This window comes from Leptidea sinapis, chromosome 45 (genome assembly GCF_905404315.1).
Source record: "Leptidea sinapis chromosome 45, ilLepSina1.1, whole genome shotgun sequence".
NCBI classification, from domain to species: domain Eukaryota; kingdom Metazoa; phylum Arthropoda; class Insecta; order Lepidoptera; family Pieridae; genus Leptidea; species Leptidea sinapis.
This window is the reverse complement of record NC_066309.1, coordinates 7,919,006-7,938,061: the sequence shown is the minus strand read 5'-3', so window position 1 is coordinate 7,938,061 and position 19,056 is coordinate 7,919,006. Positions and strand designations below refer to the sequence as shown.

At 35.0% G+C, this 19,056-nt stretch overlaps 1 protein-coding gene across 1 annotated transcript in view; it reads right to left on the bottom strand.

The window, feature by feature from the left end:
• LOC126977365 (DNA repair protein RAD50) overlaps positions 1-15,290 on the bottom strand; it is a 34,005-nt gene extending 18,715 nt beyond the window's left edge. The window contains exons 1-9 of the mRNA XM_050826128.1: positions 14,831-15,290; positions 12,683-12,866; positions 9,672-9,857; positions 9,015-9,228; positions 8,805-8,896; positions 8,518-8,727; positions 5,067-5,233; positions 1,226-1,374; positions 599-713 (exon numbers count right to left, since the gene is read on the bottom strand). Of these exons, the coding sequence (XP_050682085.1) occupies positions 599-713; positions 1,226-1,374; positions 5,067-5,233; positions 8,518-8,727; positions 8,805-8,896; positions 9,015-9,228; positions 9,672-9,857; positions 12,683-12,866; positions 14,831-15,085 (1,572 nt within the window). The 5' untranslated portion in view covers positions 15,086-15,290. The remainder of the gene's footprint in view (positions 1-598; positions 714-1,225; positions 1,375-5,066; positions 5,234-8,517; positions 8,728-8,804; positions 8,897-9,014; positions 9,229-9,671; positions 9,858-12,682; positions 12,867-14,830) is intronic.
• Positions 15,291-19,056: the final 3,766 nt, after the last annotated feature.

Genomic DNA, 19,056 nt, shown 5'->3' with positions numbered 1-19,056 from the left:
TATGGGAATACATAGAATTTCATATTTGTTATTTAGATTCTATAATATAACCACATCCCCACAAATATTATAAATGTGAATGTAATATGTTTGTTCCGCTTTCACGTGTGAACCACCAAACTGATTTTGATACAATTTAGTACAGAGATAGTCTCGAGCTTGAAAAAGCACATAGGCTATCTTTTATAAAAAAAAATAAAAAAAATGAAGGGGTTGAAATAGGGGATGGCAGTTTGTATAGAAATTCGTCATTATCGAAGAAAAAACCATGAAACTTTGAATTTAGGCACTGGATAAGAAATAATTTAAAAAACATTTCTAAGAGCATTTTTGAAACTTTGACATCCTTTATGGGGATGAAATAGGAAATTAAAGTTCACAGGGAAATACTCTTAAAGAGAATTTCCACAATGACAAGGGATATGTGTTGTATGATAGAAGAGCGCTGCCAGCAGCGTAAAGAGCAGTTTGTATGTGTATTATTTGAAAAGTATCCTAAAAATAAAAAAAAATGCCCAAAGTTCAATTCAACGCGAACAAAGTCGCGGGTAAAAGCTATCTCCATTATAAATAAATATATTCAAATTTGTCAATTTACCTTTTGATCCAGTTCTTCTAGTTCCTTTTCATCTGCTTCCATTATTTTCTCATCTTCATTTATATTCTTTTGGCATTCTTCTGTGTTAACTTCTGCCTTTACCTTTTCAAAATCTCTAAATAAGATAGATATTGATAAAGATTACTTTTTAAATATAAACTATTATGTTCAAAGCTAAGTAATGATTATATTATTCTCTTCACATCGGAGATTTTTTTATATTGTACATATAAAAAATACTTTACAATGCTTTTTTTTATGAAAATAAGGGACGAGACAAGCAGGACGTTCAGCTGGTGGTAATCGATACGCCCTGCCCATTACAATGCAGTGCCGCTCAGGATTATTGAAAAACCCAAAAATTGTGAGCGGCACAACTGTGCTCGTCACCTTGAGACATAAGTTGTCAAGTCTCATTTACCCAGTAATTTCACTAGCTACGTCGCCCTTGAGACCGAAACACAGTAATGCTTACACATTACTGCTTCACGGCAGAAATAGGCGCCGTTGTGGTACCCATAATCTAGCAGGCATCCTGTGCAAAGGAGCCTCCCACTGGTGTGTGTCTATGTCTTATTAATTCAATAGAATATAGAACCTTATAAGGTTTAAGATTAAATCACTTACTCTTCAGCTGTTTTCAACTTGGTTTCAAATGTTTCCAACTTTATCTTTGATTTATTTGCATCGGTTATCTGTTTCTCCAACTTTGTAATGTCTTTCTTAGATGTCTGAATTTCAGACTCCTTGTTTGATATTTTCTGCTTATGGCGTGACTGTCAACAAAAGAAAAAAATACAACTGCTTGGAATGTTCTTAACTATATATAGAACTGTTCTGAATCACCAAATAAATTACTGTATATGGGTGAAACTGTGGGGCGTCAAACTTGACTTGTTGACTGAGTGTGATAAAACGCGCACTTGATTTTGCATTGGGCTGTCTGAGCTTAAGATCAGCATTTTTTAATGAAAATAAGCGACGAGACGAGTAGGACGTTCAGCTCATGATAATTGATATGCCCTGCCCATTACAATGCAGTGCCGCCAGGATTCTAGAAAATATCCCTAAAAATTCTGAACGGCACTACAACTGCGCTCGTCACCTTGAGACAGAAGATGTCTCATTTGCCCAGTAATTTCACTAGCTACGGCGCCCTTCAGACCGAATCACAGAATGCTTACAAATTACTGCTTCACGGCAGAAATAGGCGCCGTTGTGGTACCCATATTCTAGCCGGCATCCTGTGCAAAGGAGTCTCCCACTGGTAAAAGCATAATTTCAATGGCTGCAAATGGATATAAAAACGACTGTACAAGGCTTACACTCATATAAGTTTTATGTTAGTTAAGTCTGAACATCTTGACTGTTGCCTCTCAATATATTCTTGATAAAGTTATGTATGTTTATAGGCACATAAGTGAATTTGCTGGAGACTTTCATAACCATAATGTTTACACCAGGAACAAACATAAACTTATGACGGCTACTATTTGGCTAAGTTGAGTTAGTAAGTGTTTTGTGGTTATGCCTTTACAACAGGATCCCAGATAATGTTCAAAACAAATGTATTAAGAAATTCTACATCATTTATACGTCTAGATACACAATGACAGCTGTGAAAACGTCGAAAAAAAATGAGTTAAGAGTTAACCTCTATTTTGAGCAATGCACACACAAAGTGTTATACAAATCCCGAGTTTAAGATGTAACTTGTACACACTCACAAGTACTAAACCTAGCCAGTTTTTCTCAGTAGTCTAGCAGCAAGATGCTCGTATCTAGATGTACAAATAATCTAACTGTTAAATAATACCTAAGTATTATTATGTACTCAATTGTGAAAATCGAATTTTAATATTCATTTTTATTTCTATAATCTGAAGTCATGACTTAGGTGATGAAGTACCAATACCTCCTAACTGACATTTTAGCCCAAAATTACTTTTTTATTACAATAGACATAAAACTCATATTCGCATAGATTAAATTTACTCCTATCCAACATTTCTTTACCAAAAAGCTTCTTGATCTATGTGAAAATATCTACTAAGTGACAGAATTCATTCGCTCGCATGTATTTTATGGAAATATCTCCTAACTGCACCGGCAACCGACTACACTCGGGCGTACTCTGCATTTGACTGATTAACTTCGCACGATCGCTGCCTTGATAGAGCTAGATAAAGGTAGTACCTACCTGCGTTTTGATTTGATTGAAGTTCCAGAAAAAACCACTTTGACGGGGGTGTCGTAATTGAAATGGTTTTCATTATGCTCTTGGACAATTTATTGTTATTTGCCACTAATTTCAATATATTCGGAGAGATTATCAAAACAAAGGTAAGTCAAATCATTTTTAATGTTAAATTCAAAGATTATAATTTTAATTCTCTTGGTTATTGCTAGGAAAATTTCAGATTAGTAGGTATTTCTTCAAAAGTTTTGATCTGTGACATTCAAAAGTGTTAGTTGGGAATGAAGACTTTTAGAACGAATTGAACCAGTTTATCTGTTATTCCCAATAGCATGGTATATTCTTGTATAGTACGTTTCTTAAATCCGTGCCCCTCCGAACTAAGCACAAGTGGCTGAGTAGTACGTCAAGAAGTTAACGAATAAAAAACTTAGAATGGAAGGTAAAGAATACTTGGGCTACACAAAAGCTGCCTTAAGCAAAACGGAACACAATAAAATTAGACCCCGAAGACAAAAAAATGATAGATGCAAATCAAAATTCTGTGAAAGGAGCCAGAATAGGAAATGTAAGGAAATGAATGCAATGAATCTCGTCAGCTTATTTTTAAACATTTTTGGGATAATCTCAATTGGGACCAAAGAAAAGTTTACTTCGCAAGTTTAGTCAAACGCTCTTATGAATCTCGAAAAACTTCAACGAACCACTCTAGGCGTGGGGCTACATTACACACTACTTTCTTCCATTTGATCCAAATTCAAACACTAACGTGCAAGTATGTAGAAATATGTTCTTAAATACATTTTGTTTGGGATCTTTTACGGTACAAACTTGGGTAAAAAAGTCAAAATTTGGTATAATACCTTCTCAGGAGGTTCAAAATTCAAGAAGAGCTCAATCTGTCAGGCGTGGGGAGAAAAGAAACTTGCTAATGCTTCCAAACTGTTTTTTGGATGATATGCCCAAGCGACCGTCGTCTTACAGACGTAAGGAGACAACCAAGTTATATTTAGGACCATCTCTTCTTTCAATGGCTGATCTATATAACACATACAAAAAGTATTGCACACAAAGCGAAGAGCCTACCGTCTGTAGATTTTCTTTTGAAAAAGCAATTTACGAGAAAAAAATTGTCGATATATACCTTAAAAAAATGTGATATGTGCGACGTATGTAGCAGTCGGCGGTTGGTAATTAAAGCACAGATGAGTGTACGTACGTCATATTGATAAAAACAATCGCGCTAGACGAGAGAAAGAAGAAGACAAAGCGAGAGCAGCAAGAGGCGAAATTATTCTTTTAACAATAGATCTTGAGGATGTCAAAGTTTTTCCCTACTTGACTGCCAGTTCACTTTATTTTAAGACGGTATTCAAGTATTCGGCCAGGTCGGAAAGCGGGGTAACAAAAACCGACTGTAACAAACATTCGGGCCATCAGGTATACTGATGACGGAAAAATTACAATAAAATTACATCTTGATGATGACTGGGGCCATTTACCGACGAGGCCTAAAATTTTTGCAGGTGTTAATACGTACTTACAAATGAATAACGCACCTCTAACTATAACGACCACGAGATTTAATCATTTGCGAAGCATGAAAAACGTACTACCATCAGATTACGATACATTGCCAAAAATTTAAGCTTAAATTCATTTATTTTAAAATTAGTATGTACCTACATAATAAAGGAAAAAAAATTAAATTTGAGTTGAGAAGATTTTTAGCTCTTTTTGTTTTATTTTATAAGTTTTCTAAAAGAGATGTTTAAAAAATATTCATGTTTGGTTTGAGTTCGATAATTGTTTTGTTTTTGTCATCATAAAACATTGTAAATTATTATTGTTATAAAAAATAATAAAGTCAATTATGTGTTTAACTTACAAGAAATAACTCCTAACATTAAAGTGGATTTTCAAGTTCTAGAACCAATATCTCCTAAGTGTCTAAATACTTATAAAACGTTAACATAATCACATCCCTTCGTAACTAATAAAAAGGTAATCTATTGGAAACTATTTTACTATCAATAGTTGATCAAAATAAATAAAACCTTATTTTTAAACAGTTTTTTTCTTCTGGTGTAAAATTTGATTCTCAACACTTAGGAGGTATTGGTACTTCAACGATGTAAAGTTCATTAATGATATAGGGTTTTTTATGTTAACATAATATTAAAGTAGTAGTATCTAATCAGAGAACCCAACATTTTGTAACAAAAAATGAACTAGTTTTAATAATCTTAAAGAGGAAATATTGATAAATACCAAGGCATCCCGGCTTTCATCCACTTCTTGTTGATATTTCTTCTCTTCTTCATCAGCCTGAGACTTTTGCTCCTTCAGGTTATCCTGTAGCTCTTTTATCTTTTGTGTGATCTCTTTTATGGCGTTTTCTACTTCTTCAACTGTTTCCACTTTCTCAATCTCTAATTCTATAGAAAATAAGTATTTTTTTATATTAAATGCAACACAATCACTGTAGTAGATAGTAAAGTAGAAACTTTTACTTTTAATTGTAAAAATACATTATTAGTAGGAAGAAAAAACAATACATTATTAATTGATAATCATTATCAATTATTTAATATTATGAAATGTTACCACACCATTAACCTTCCAAAATTGGCAATGCCCCAGGGCACTAGATTTTTCAGTTACACCAAAGCCGAAAGTGCCATTCAGCACGCTACTCCCGCACCTAGTTCTGACTCTTATTTTGTTTATAATATGGTTTATTTTGCATGGCCTTATAGAATGTTTCAATAGCTTTCTATATTCAGTGTACCAATCCCCAAACCTGCCACTGTTTAAGAGTGATCTTGACCTCTTAATGTCGTCCGGCAGCAAGGTGGTAGTCATGGGTGATCTTAACAGTAAGCATCTGCTTTGGTCTCCTGAGGTTTGCAACACTCGTGGCAAAACGTTATATGAGCACATGGTTGCTAACGACTACACGATCCATGCTCCCCGTGACTGTACTCTTGTCCACTACACCGCTGACTTAAAACCATCTACTCCCGACCTATTACTTGCCAAAAAGTTTTACCCGTTAGAGAACATAGCAACAGTGGCGGCACTATCCTCAAACCATTTTCCAGTACTTGCTAAATTCACTACGAAACTTCAACGCAAAATAAGAAAACTAAATTTTGCAAAAGCTGATTGGAACAAATACAGAAATTACATTAATTCAAATACATATTTATCATCACAGACTTTTAAATCTCCTCTTGAAATAGAAGAACTTATTAGCAAGTTTCAGAAGTCCCTGTTACAAGCAAGAGATTTATCTGTCCCTTGAGACCTTGGAGCCTCTTTCTCTGCCTCGTCGCATTAAACGTCTCATAAAACATAAAAACCGTCTTCGTAGGTACGAGCTACTTGAAACAAACTTACTTGTTAAAAGAATTTTAATTAATCGTATAAATCAATTAAAATCTCAAATTCGCATAGCAATAACCAGATACAATGACTACGAATTGGATTTAAAACTAAAGAGGGTGGACAATCCCAGCTCTGATATTTGGTGACTAGTCAAAGGTTTGCTTTCTAACTCGACAAACCCTATAAAATATATATATAAACCTGCGTTACATTGGAGAACGGCCTAGTAACCAATACGATCCAGGTACAATGCAACCTATTGGGTAGGACATTCTTTAATAATATGCTGCTGACAAGTGAATGGCTCAGCAACCATGAAGAGCTTATCGATTGCTCACTGACTCGCTTAGAAAAGGAAACTCAAATTGAACCCATTTTCCTTGTCCGACCAAATGAAGTCGTTAAAGGTATTGCTAGCTTAAAACTGCGAAAGGCCTCTGGTGCTGGTGAGGTCACCAACATCCTGATCAAGAACCTTCCCCGTAAGGCGATTGTATTTTTAACAAACATTTTTAATTCATGTTTGACACTCAGCCATTTTCCATATCCTTGGAAATCTGCAAAAGTGATAGCGATCCATAAGGCAGGTAAAGATAAGACCAGCCCAGCATCATATCGACCGATCAGCCTGTTGCCCTGCTTTGGTAAATTATTTGAAAAGATTCTGTACTCTCGCCTGCTACGATCAACTGACAAACACCTGATTGATGAGCAATTTGGGTTTCGCCAAGGTCACTCCACAGTCCAACAGCTTGCTAGAGTTGCAGAAACGGTGTCAAATAATCTCAACCTAAAACAATCCACCGGAATGTTTCTCTTAGATATTGAGAAGGCAATTGACACAGTCTGGCATAAAGATCATCTCCACAAACTCCTTTCTTTCGGACTACCAATTTCACTAACTAAAATGATTCAATCATACCTATCTGATCGTAGTTTTAAAGTACACATAAAAAATAATTCATCCCGACCATTTCCTGTTACTGCGGGCGTCCCACAAGGTTCTATTTTAGGCCCCTACTGCTTTATCATGTTCCTCAATGATATACCCGTTCAGAGGCTGACAAGTATAGCATGTTATGCCGATGACACTGCATGATTACAATTTGCCATAGATCACTCTTAGATTACTTTAGAACCTGGAAGCTGAAGATAGATGAATCTAAAACTGAAGCCATCGTTTTCACTCGTAAAGGTTGTCTCCCAAGACGTAAACCGAAAATTTGTGACTTTCAGATACCGTGGAGTCCCTCTGTAAAATACTTGGGTACCTTTCTGGATAACAAAATAAATTGGAACGTAAATTTTACAAATCTCCATATAAAAGGTATAAAATCACTCAATCCCTTATCTCCTATACTTAATAGACGCAGTCAACTAAGCAGCCGTACGAAACTTAGAATTTATCAGATACTGGTTCGACCATGCATTATATATTCGTGTCCTGTATGGAGTAATACTTCCCCTCGCAACATTAATAAACTCCAAGTCATTCAAAATACAGCACTAAAATACGCCTATAACCCACCCTTCCGTACCAACCTGCAAAACCTTCACCTACAGATTGGTTTTCCAAGAATCGACACGTACGATAACTGTCTGAAAAATTTTACATACACAAAAATCCCGCCAGTAAAAATGAACTAGTGAAAAATTTGTGTAAAATACCAAAAACCCGATTGTCATCTATCGATAAGCATAATAGCATCGTCCATCACTATTAGTTTCTATGAGTGCAATGAATCACCTTTTAACAAAAGTGTAAGCCGTCCACTAGTCCGGCGCCTCTACGCTATAACCAACCGTATTAACAGTATTTTAAGGACGGGTTGTTCTGGCCTGCTCGCGCGCTTGCTCGAGTTTACTGAACCGGTTCGCAATCTCGCTGTTTCATGTCACAACGTAACATCACCTGTGCGTATGTTACTAATCCTAATAATTACAATTTTGTTTATAAATGAATTGCTGCCACTATAGCTTTAATAATGTAAATCTACTTGACTTTGTTTGTTACTTTATATGTCCTTTATTATAATAATTTCCTCTTATAAATTTTAAATGAGTCTTGGCACATACTAGCTAATAAATCTGTAATTAATCTTATTTGTAATAAAGAATATTTGAAATTGAATTGAAAAATAGCTTTCTGATACGTTCACTCACGTCATACTAATTATAAGCAATCTATTGCTACACATAAAACAATATGCATTGACAGAATGCTGCACGGCCCCCCAAATTCGGGCCGATCTGAGGCATAGCGCGCAATCAGAGTCTCCCGGGATGGAAAGGATAAAATATTAATAAATAGAATAAAAATCAATGTACCCACCTGCTACCTTGGCTGTTTCAACAATCATATTATTACGCTTATCAATCTTCTCCTGATTTTGACTCTCTAACAAAATCAATTTGTTGAACTTCACTTCATTAGATGTCTTCTCATTTGCAATTTTTTCTTCTTCCTTGTTGAAGGATGTATTCTTCTTGTATGATTCATCAAGTTCTTTCTTTTTTGTCTTCGCTGTTGTAGCATAGTTTGCTAAAGTGAAATACAATCATATAAGTTGTTTTTGTTGTTAAAGATATTAAATTTAGATATAAGCAACTAAGACATACTTATATTTTCTTCCAATTCTGTTGTAGTTCCTTCAAAGACTGTCTCTATACTTTTCTTTAGTTCTTCTCCTTGAGTCTGGGCATGTTCTAGTCTATAAATGTAAGATTCATAAATTATAATAAGGCTACGGTAAACAGCTTCCAAGTGTTTGGATTGTTTAATAAACTAATGGGCAAATGGACAGTAAATGAGTAGGGCCAAATGTATACCTAGTTTTTATCTTCTCCTTTTTACTTTCAAAAGCAACCAAGTTCTTTTGCAGCTCCACAATAGCATTAAGTTTCTCTGTTATTGGTTTTATCTCTTGTGTCAGCTCCGCCAGTTTGATTTCGGCTTCAGATATTCTAGACTCAGTGTTGATCACATCGAGCTTCTTTTTATCTAAATCCTCCTTTTTTTCTGTTAAGTGGGCTACCTCTTGCTCTGCAATAAATTTGTACTGTGTTAGATTTGTATAATTGTTGCAGTGATAAATCTGTGAGGGTTTATAAGTAACTTATTATATAGAATGTTAAGGCCTACATTGAATGAACTTTTTTTTTAATGATAATAAGGGACGAGACGAGCAGGACGTTCAGCTGATGGTAATTGATACGCCATGCCCAATGCAGTGCTGCTCAGGATTCTCAAAAAACCCAAAAATTCTAATCGCCCTTCAGACCGAAACACAGTAATGCTTACACATTACTGCTTCACGGAAGAAATAGGCGCCGTTGTGGTACCCATAATCTAGCCCGCTTCCTGTGCAAAGGAGCCTCCCAGTGGTCTGGCCTAAACTGTCTCCATTGAGCTCTATTGTTTGCAACCCTCGTCCAATATGGTGAGGGTATAATATACTTTTTTTTCCATAGTAAATAATATCTTACCAAGTAACTTGATTGATGTTGTATATTCCTTTCTGATTTTTCTAAGCCGATCAATACAATCACTGTACTTATCAGCATCAAATATCTCATCAAATCTTTCTTTAACCTTTTTACCTTCATCAAGGGGCCAGCTAGAATCTTCTTGGTGGCAAAATATGACTGAATTTAAAATAGCTTTAGATACACCTAAAACATTAAAATTGAATATCAGCACAAACAATACTCCTAGTAGTTATATTTTATCAAGTGTAATGCCCAGGATAGCAACCATTTCTGACCTCTAATTTTAGATTTTAACTATCTATCAATTGATCCTAAATCTATACTTTAAAATGTCAAGATTAATTTCCATATCTCTGATCACCAATTTAGGGTTCCAATTGATTAAAGAAATTTTAATTCAAGCATAACAAATAAACACTGAGGGGCACAATTAACAGCCCACCCTTTTAAAGTGGCAAATTTTGATGTTATCACAGTTGTAAGTTATTGGGCATAAATAAGTCAAGTGTGAAAGAAATGTAGTGACGAAAAAATTACAAACTACCCACTTAACTTTGTTTTTTTTATATATAAGTTGTGAATAGGATAAATATCGAACTTCGTCTCATTATCGTTGTCGTTGCCATACTGCTTACATTGCTTCAGTGGCATTTAAAGTAAACAATTTGAGTGTGTTTTGGTTTTGTAACTTAAAGCTAGTGTTTGGACATCACAAACATGCCATTTGATGCTTATTCAGTGGCGAGAGCCGTCGCTCTTATCGACGAAGGGTTTAGTCAGCGTTACGTGGCGCGGAAGCTTGGTGTCGCACGTACCACCTTAAGGGATGCAGTGAAACGGTTTCGGGAAACTGGCTCTTATGAGCGAAGACCAGGACAGGGCCGAAAAAGATGCACCTCCGCTCGTGACGACCGATTTCTTGTGACCAATGTTCTAAGAAATCGGTTCACTACAGCTGTTGAGGCACGAAACCAACTTCGTGAAGTTCGCAATGCTCAAGTGAGTGAAAGAACAGTGAGAAGAAGACTAGGAGAGAATGCCCTTGGAGCTTTTCGACCATCTCGAGTGCCACAATTGCTCGTAGGCCACCGGAGAGAAAGACTTCGTTTTTCTCGAGAGCACGCCAAATGGAATATGGAACAATGGAAGAATGTTATGTTTACTGACGAGACAAGAATATGCTTGCACGGTCCTGACGGTCGCCAGCGTGTATACAGACGCAAGAATGAAAGGTTTGCACCATGTACTGTTGTGGAAACAGTAGGTTACCAAGGTGGCTCTATCATGATATGGGGCGGCATTACTTACGAAGCACGCACCGACTTGGTTATCTTCGAAAGAGGTGGAATAAATGCTCAGAGGTATGTAACAGAAGTGTTGGAACCTCATGTAATGCCATTTGCTCCATTTATTGGCGAAGATTTTTTATTAATGCAGGACAACACTCGCCCCCACGTTGCTAGATTTGTTACCACGTACCTGGATACCGTCGGCATTCGAAAATTAACATGGCCATCCCGGAGCCCAGATTTAAATCCTATTGAACACATATGAAACAATTTAAAAAGACGTGTTCGATGCCAACCAGCTCCGGCCACCATAGATGAATTCAAACAATCCGTGATTGAGTGGCAGAACATTCCACAACAACAGATCAAAGATGTCATCGACAGCATGCCAAACCGTTTGATGGAAGTCATGAGGGCTAGAGGTGGAAATACGCACTATTAGGATTCATTTATTCAGCAGATTTTTTATTTTTAAGCCATTTCATCACATTTGTTATTTTACGGTCAGTGTTTTTCAGACTTTTTTATAAATAAACGTAATAATTAAAAACAATATTATCTTTCATTTTACTTCAATATACCTACGTTATAAAATAACATTCACAAGTATGGCCACAATTTTTTTTTTTAAACAAAATCATAAAAAATCAAGGTGGGCGGTTAATTGTGCCGCTGAGTGTAGAACAATACTACTGTCACTTTTTTTTCAGACCTCTGCTAACCAGCACATCTACCGACCACAGGAATCTGATACTTAATAAGCACAAATTTTCTTAAACTCTTGTTATTTACAGAATAGACCAGTCATCCTGTGTTTTATTTGTGCTATGGATGCACTTAGGTATTTAGTGTTTTATCATTTATGGTGACATAGATTTCATATATACATTTTTTTCATGCTATTAAACTGAAAGAAAAATAGATATTTTTTTCCTTATATTTGATTTTTTTTTTATAAATGTACACAATTTGTAGAATTTATTTGTTGTAAACCCACTCAATGTATAGTTAGATTGTATATATTATACTGAAAAGTAGGCATTTTGCTATTATATTATTGGCCATTAGGGCGTGTCTATAAATTATGTGAGATGTTTAAGGGAGGGAGGGGGTCGAGTCAAATCTCATCTAATCTTACGTTGGAGAGAGGGGGGGTCTTGGCAAATATCAGGTAATTATTTTCTAATTGAAAAAAAAATTTAATTATACTATTTTGATCCATTTAATCATATGGACATGTTGGTTCCAATAGTCTCTCTTGAGACCACACATGATTCTCCATGGACTGAATTAGAGTAGATATTCTTTTTTTAATCACAGTAGTTATGATTGAAGTATTCTATTGTTCATTTTTTTTTTTACACTTATAACTTAGCAATATTGATTACTAGTCTTAACTAGTCGTAAAGAAAAGCATGAAGCATTTTTTTTTTTCTTTTTACAATAACAATCCAACACGTGTATGTAAGAAACCCACATTTTGAAAAATCTCATGTGAGATTGGCGGATGGGGGTTGAATAAAATCTCACGACATCTCACCAGGGGGGGAGGGAGGGACAGAAAATTTAAAAAAACACCTCACATAATTTATGGAAGCCCCCTTTCTATAGTCCCCCGTCTATAGTGCCACACAGTATAAACAAGTACACATGGAGGTGCTCTTTTACCATCAGGTGTAACTAGATGATTTTATGGGCAATGAGTTTCAAAATACAGACCTAATTCTTCATGCATCACAAGATCTAAATCGGCACATCTGGATGATATATCCTTTGGTTTTCCATTCTCATCAATGACTGAGAGAAATGAATCCAAGGTTTTAAACTGAGTCTTCTTTTTAGCTAAAGCTGTTACTCTCATAGATCTAGACACTTCAAGCTGTTTGTCTTTAGCATTTTCTATCTGTAATAATAGAATGATTCTATCTGTAACTCATAATTAGATGTCCAAAATTACATATAATGAATATTAAATTATATGAATCTGTTATCAAGAGTAAATGAAACTCATATTTAAATGTACTCAACATCATCAAAATATAAAAACTAATATAAAAAATATTAAACATTTGAAGTGTTAATCACACTATGATTACAAAAATGTATTTTTTTATTCAGGAATCATACATTTATATATAAATTAAGCCTACAGATAACAAACGGGTCTGATTAACTACTGAAACGTCCGGGCAACTAGAGCGGCTTTTTTCTTTAGACAGTCAAACGTCCAGGCAACCAGAGTGGCCCAGTCGACTTGCGTATTTATTTTGTGTTATAATCTGTAGTATGAGTGAATTAGCTTGTCAAATACGATTTTTAAGACTCTATGGTAAGTAATTGTAATAGGCTTATCTTTAAATATCAAGTATCCGAGCAAAAATTAAAAGAAATAATTAATTGAAAATCGGTTTGCGGGGGGAATTGTCATTTGTTTATTTTTGTAGTGTCAAGTGTTTTGTTATTGTTTTGTTTATCATGTAAGTGTAATATTTTAATTACGTATTATATTTGTTTTATATATGAAATTAATCCTCATGATATCTAGTTTCCGATTTTATATACAAATTACATGTAAAATTCTTCTTACGACATTAAATCGACAAGTTATAACAGTATGATCGATACTACTTTATCGATTTGGTTTTAATATCAAATTTTTATTGTAATCCAATTAATTAACAGTAAATCATTGCTTGTAATAGGGACAAAATATCATAAATATAATGTTTATAATATTCAACAATCTGGATGTATTGAGACAACCAAGTATTTCACGTTTTACTTGTGCATTCCGCAGATAAATTGTAGGTATATACTAAGAATGGGTGCTTTATTTTATTTTAATGCAACAATCCCGTAAGTCGAAGTAATGACATATTAATATCAAAAAATAGATTATATAGTCTATTTCAATAATAATCAAGTTTTATTAATGTGTGCGCTAATATTTTACATAAAAACTTAATATAATGAAAATGTTATCACATTTCTACCTATAATCTCGAGCATTAACCTTTTATTTATATATAACTTGGGTTCAAAAACATAATTTATGATTTTACACGTTGATTTTCTATACTTTTAACTACGTGAATGTATTTTTTATGTAGCCATAGGTGGAGTCGTTATGTAATTATATCGCTTTTAATAATGATGAATCTCGCGCTCGCCGTCGGATAATCTAAATCGCGTCATCGGACGTTTCGCTACCTGCCAGCTGTCATTAATCGGACGTTGCAATAGTTAAAGTACTATTAATTTTAATGGAGAATAATTTAGGACATGGTTTATTAATTGTTAATAATGAATTGATTTAAAATAAATAAAATAAAGTTGTTTTAGATAAGTACACATGGTATGTAAGTAGAAACAGAGAATCTTAGTGTTAAGAAACATTAGCTTGTTGCCAGTAATACATCTTTGGGTAATATGTTTAATTAATGATAGGTTTTGATGTGGCAAAATATATTAGAGCACAATCAGTTATTTTATGAAATTAATGAAAACATACCAAACAACTCACTTTTTCTAAGAGTAGATATGTCAACTCTGGCATCTATTCAGATATGATTGTTATTTTATAAAGCAATACAGTGCCCGAAAATACCTACTAACTTTGAAATCCAACTTAATTTATTATTAAAGTTATTTGTGTATAACGTGGTTTTATGCTTAGCATTTATTTCAAAAAATACGAGAATCAAACAGCAATGGGAGCGAGAGAAATCTTCAACTTATAGTGCTATTGTTTAGTGTATAGCCGCTATATATATTTTTGAGGTTAGAATAAATAGTAAATACTTGCAATTATTTCGTATACTATTTATCAAAAGGAATGTGAGCAGTATGGATTAACAGTGTTTTTACCTTAAGTTTAACTTGACCAAGAACTTCAGTAGACCTGTTAACTTTAGCATCATGAACAAAACATTCGTTGCGGCTTCCCGGCGGCATTTGCCCAGTGATAGCATAGCGTAAACATTCAATTATTGTAGTTTTCCCACATCCATTTTGACCGAGAATCAATGTGAGTGGTTTATCAAACGATATGCGTTGTTCATCGCATTCTTCCGGCCCAAAACTCCTGATACCTCGAACTGCTAATGATTTTATTCCCGCCATTGTGATTATTGAATTTTATACGGTAAGCATATCCAGTTACGAAGCAAAATAGATACTTCAGAATAGAATGTGTTAATCACTCTTTATTTAAGATGACACAGCATCAAACAGCGCTATATTTTCTATAGCCGATAAACTATTATTATTTTATAACTTCTTCATTCATTCGTTAGTACTTCGCAAAGAGTTTGCTGTTTGATAATTATTGGTTTGACTGTTTGACAAAGAGTCTGCCAAAGAGTAATACCACAAGCGTCAATCATCAAAGTTGAAAACACAATAATAAGACAATAATCAAAGATTAAAACCATAGTCTACTTTACTTTAATTCCATAGACAATGTTGGTTCTCTCTTATCTGACTCTGAAAACTTAACCTCCTCTTTGGTCAGTAAGTTGTCAATCGGTTACTATTTACCGATATATTTTCCCTATATATTATTATACTCTTTGCTATTTACTAACGTTTTTAACACAAACGATCAGCAAGCCAGTGCTGAGTGCATCTTCAACAGTGGCCTGGCATGGTTGCCTTCTATTACCATAATCGTACATTAAGTGAAGTAATATGAGAAGTAATTGTAAATTCTAATAAAGCGCATATTGTGAAGACGACGTTTTAGTGGCACGACCTAAAATTAGGTTAGGTCAAATTACATCAAAAGATAGAAAATATTTTTCCGAATTATCAGATTTTTTTAATTTGTGAGTTCTTCCTATTTATGTAGGGGTAGTTATAATTACAACTGAAATCGAAATTAAATCAATTCATTTTTAAAAATCGTGAGTTACATAATATTATCTACTGTAGGTTGAAGACGCATTAATAATTCAATAAGTATCGCATTATTAATTTTCGTTTTGCTTTGCTTGTTAAATAACTAATAAATGACAAATGTCAGGAAAAAGTTAGTTAGAAAAAATTTGGGACGAGAGGTCAGGGATTGCGTCAGTCTTACGCTGATATACAGTTGCTCTAATCAGACAGAGCACAGGTATGAAAGTTAGTCCAAAACTACTTTCCAATAAATTTTGTTTTAAGTACAGCTTAATATTAGAACCAACTATATTCATGGTGCTTCTTTGATTATACTCAACAAACAATTTCAGTTCAAAAATCGTACAGACATCGAAGCATTATCTGTTGAGCGTGAAGTGGAAATATCTGCAATAGAGATAAAAAAAAAATTGTATGTGTATACAGACCGCCGCTGGCAAATTTTGAAATATTTGGAAAAACTATGGAAGATGTGTTATGTTAAAAACAACCGACAAAAATAAGATTTTTTCGGTAGAGTTTGTAATGAAATGAAACTAAATCTAACAAATAGGCGCGGTCAACCACCGCAAACCACTGGCACTCGTCACTCTGACGATGGCCAGCGGCCCGCACCCTAGATACACCACACATTGTTTTGATACCCGACGAGACGTTAGTCCTCATCCTGTAATAGTTTCACTACACTCACTAACACACGGACTGACTGACGGACTGACATACACCACTTACACAACCACACTCCACAAACAGACACAAACACAAACATACATGAACACTAACATTTACACTACTTACACACATACATACATACAATCATAAACACATACACACACACTTACATACATTACACTAAACATCACCACACTCGCCGGCGAGTGTGTTCTTCTCATCTTTATTTCATCTTCATTTTCATTCTCTCTCCTTCCCACAAGCACACAGCCGGTCTGAGGTTCGAGTCTCCTTAGGAGACGCCCCGCGACTGTTGTTGCGTAGTCTTTGCGGCCTCCACGGCCCACGTCCTACTTCGCTGTGAAAGCCAGGGCTGCTAACAGCACAGAGGAGGTTTTAGTCGGTATGGGGCGGACACTCGAGTCCGACATATTACGCCCCATTCCGGAGCGTAAATACGTAATAGTATTTCCTCCTCTCAAAAAAAAAAAAATCTAACAAAACTAAAAATTACCACAAAAACATTACTTCTTTGTCTCCAATTAGCGGGAAATTTTTGCTTTGAAATTTTGATATTTTATGTCGTAAAAACGATTATCCGTTACCTCTTCACACAAAATTGACGAAATGAGGCTTCATTCAGGATCAGTTTTCTGCTACTACTTACATAATTTTGTCTCTTAAAAATTACGTAAGGAAAGCAGATATAATATTTTCAAAATCACGGGAAATAATATAACGAATATATTATAAACAATCTCAGAAAAAAATAAAAATGAATGGTCTAAGATTCATATATTTTCCTGATAAGCATGAGCTTTAAAGTCCGTTTGGTCCGTACGCATTGCAGAGAAAGATCTATCGAAACAACGTCAGTCCGCGCTCGGCCGCCGTCGTGGGTAAACACTGTGTTGGTTGTGTAGCTGTACCTACAACCTACAACCAACAATATCAATTAATACAAATGTCTAATACCTAACTTGTAACGTAGCATTATAGATCGTAGAAATAGTAATCGTGCATAATAACTGTAATAAGCGTATGTCGAAAGATTCGTTCTGACAAGAACATTTTATTATATATAACGTAATATTAGCTCCGATAAGAACCATTTCATAATGCTGTACATCAACTCATAGAATCATACAGATCACCAGTAGTCATCGCAGTGAAGTTTCAAGCATCGTACTTTCTCTCGACGATCGCAGACATACTCACGTGATCAGTCATATGCTCCGCGTTACACAACCGCACAGCAAGGCCGAGCGTCCTCGAATGACGCGTCGGGACTCGGGCGTCGATCGCTATTCATGCAATTTTAATCAATGAGCAATAGCGTAGGTGCGGAATGCTCATTGACATCGTATGATCGAGCTTCGACGCAAGTTTACACAAACTGCGATAGCATTAGTTTTAGAGCGAGATAGAACACATAATATTATTCTCAATTCTTATTGAATGAAACGTTTTACTATTGGTTAAAATGTAAGCTTTAGTATTGGTGTGTATTTTCTGAACTTGTAAATATTTTTTAAGTAACGATTGTAATTGGGTAACTAGTTTTAAGGATTTTATATATATATCGTGTAACCTTTAATTAATTCATATCTTCCATATATCTTCCACATATTCCTCACAGTCAAGCAGTTGTTTTATTTAATCGCCAAACGCTCAGTCTCTAAAGTTGTAAGTAGCAGCTCGTACTCGGAAAGATCGCTGTACGAACATGATAATTTTTTATAATCTCTACAATACTGTCTTTGATACTTTATATATTTTGTACGCAGTCAGATTTTTAAAAATTATGTTTCTGTATGTTTTTGAAGAATTAGTGATTTATAAGTTCATCACTAAATATAAGGTCTTTATTAAATCGAGATCCAAGGTGGCGCCTATGAAATTTAACAACTTCTCTTCATGGGTGTCATTTTCATGGTTTACGAGGTCAAGAATAACGAATATGGGGTCAAAATCGAAATCCAAGATGGTGCCTGTGAATTTTACCAACTTCTCTTCATGGGTGTCATTTTCATGGTTTTCGGGGTCAACAATAACGAATATCAGGTCAAAATCGAAATCCAAGATGGCGCCTATGAATTTTACCAACTTCTCTTCATGGGTGTCATTTTCATGGTTTTAGGCGTCAACAATAACGAATATTGGGTCAAAATCGAAATCCAAGATGGCGACTATGAAATTTACTAACTTCTCTTCATGGGTGTCATTTTCATGGTTTTCGGGGTCAACAATAACGAATATCGGGTCAAAATCGAAATGCACGATGGCGCCTATGAAATTTACCAACTTCTCTTCATGGGTGTCATTTTCATGGTTATCGGGGTCAACAATAATGAATATCGGGTCAAAATCGAAATTAAAGATGGCGACTATTGCGTGAATTTCATCACCAACTTCTCATCATGGGTGTCATTTTCATGGTTTTTGGGGTCAAAAATAATGAATATCGGGTCATAATTGAAATCCATGACGGCGCCCAAGAAATCTACAAAATTTTCTTTATG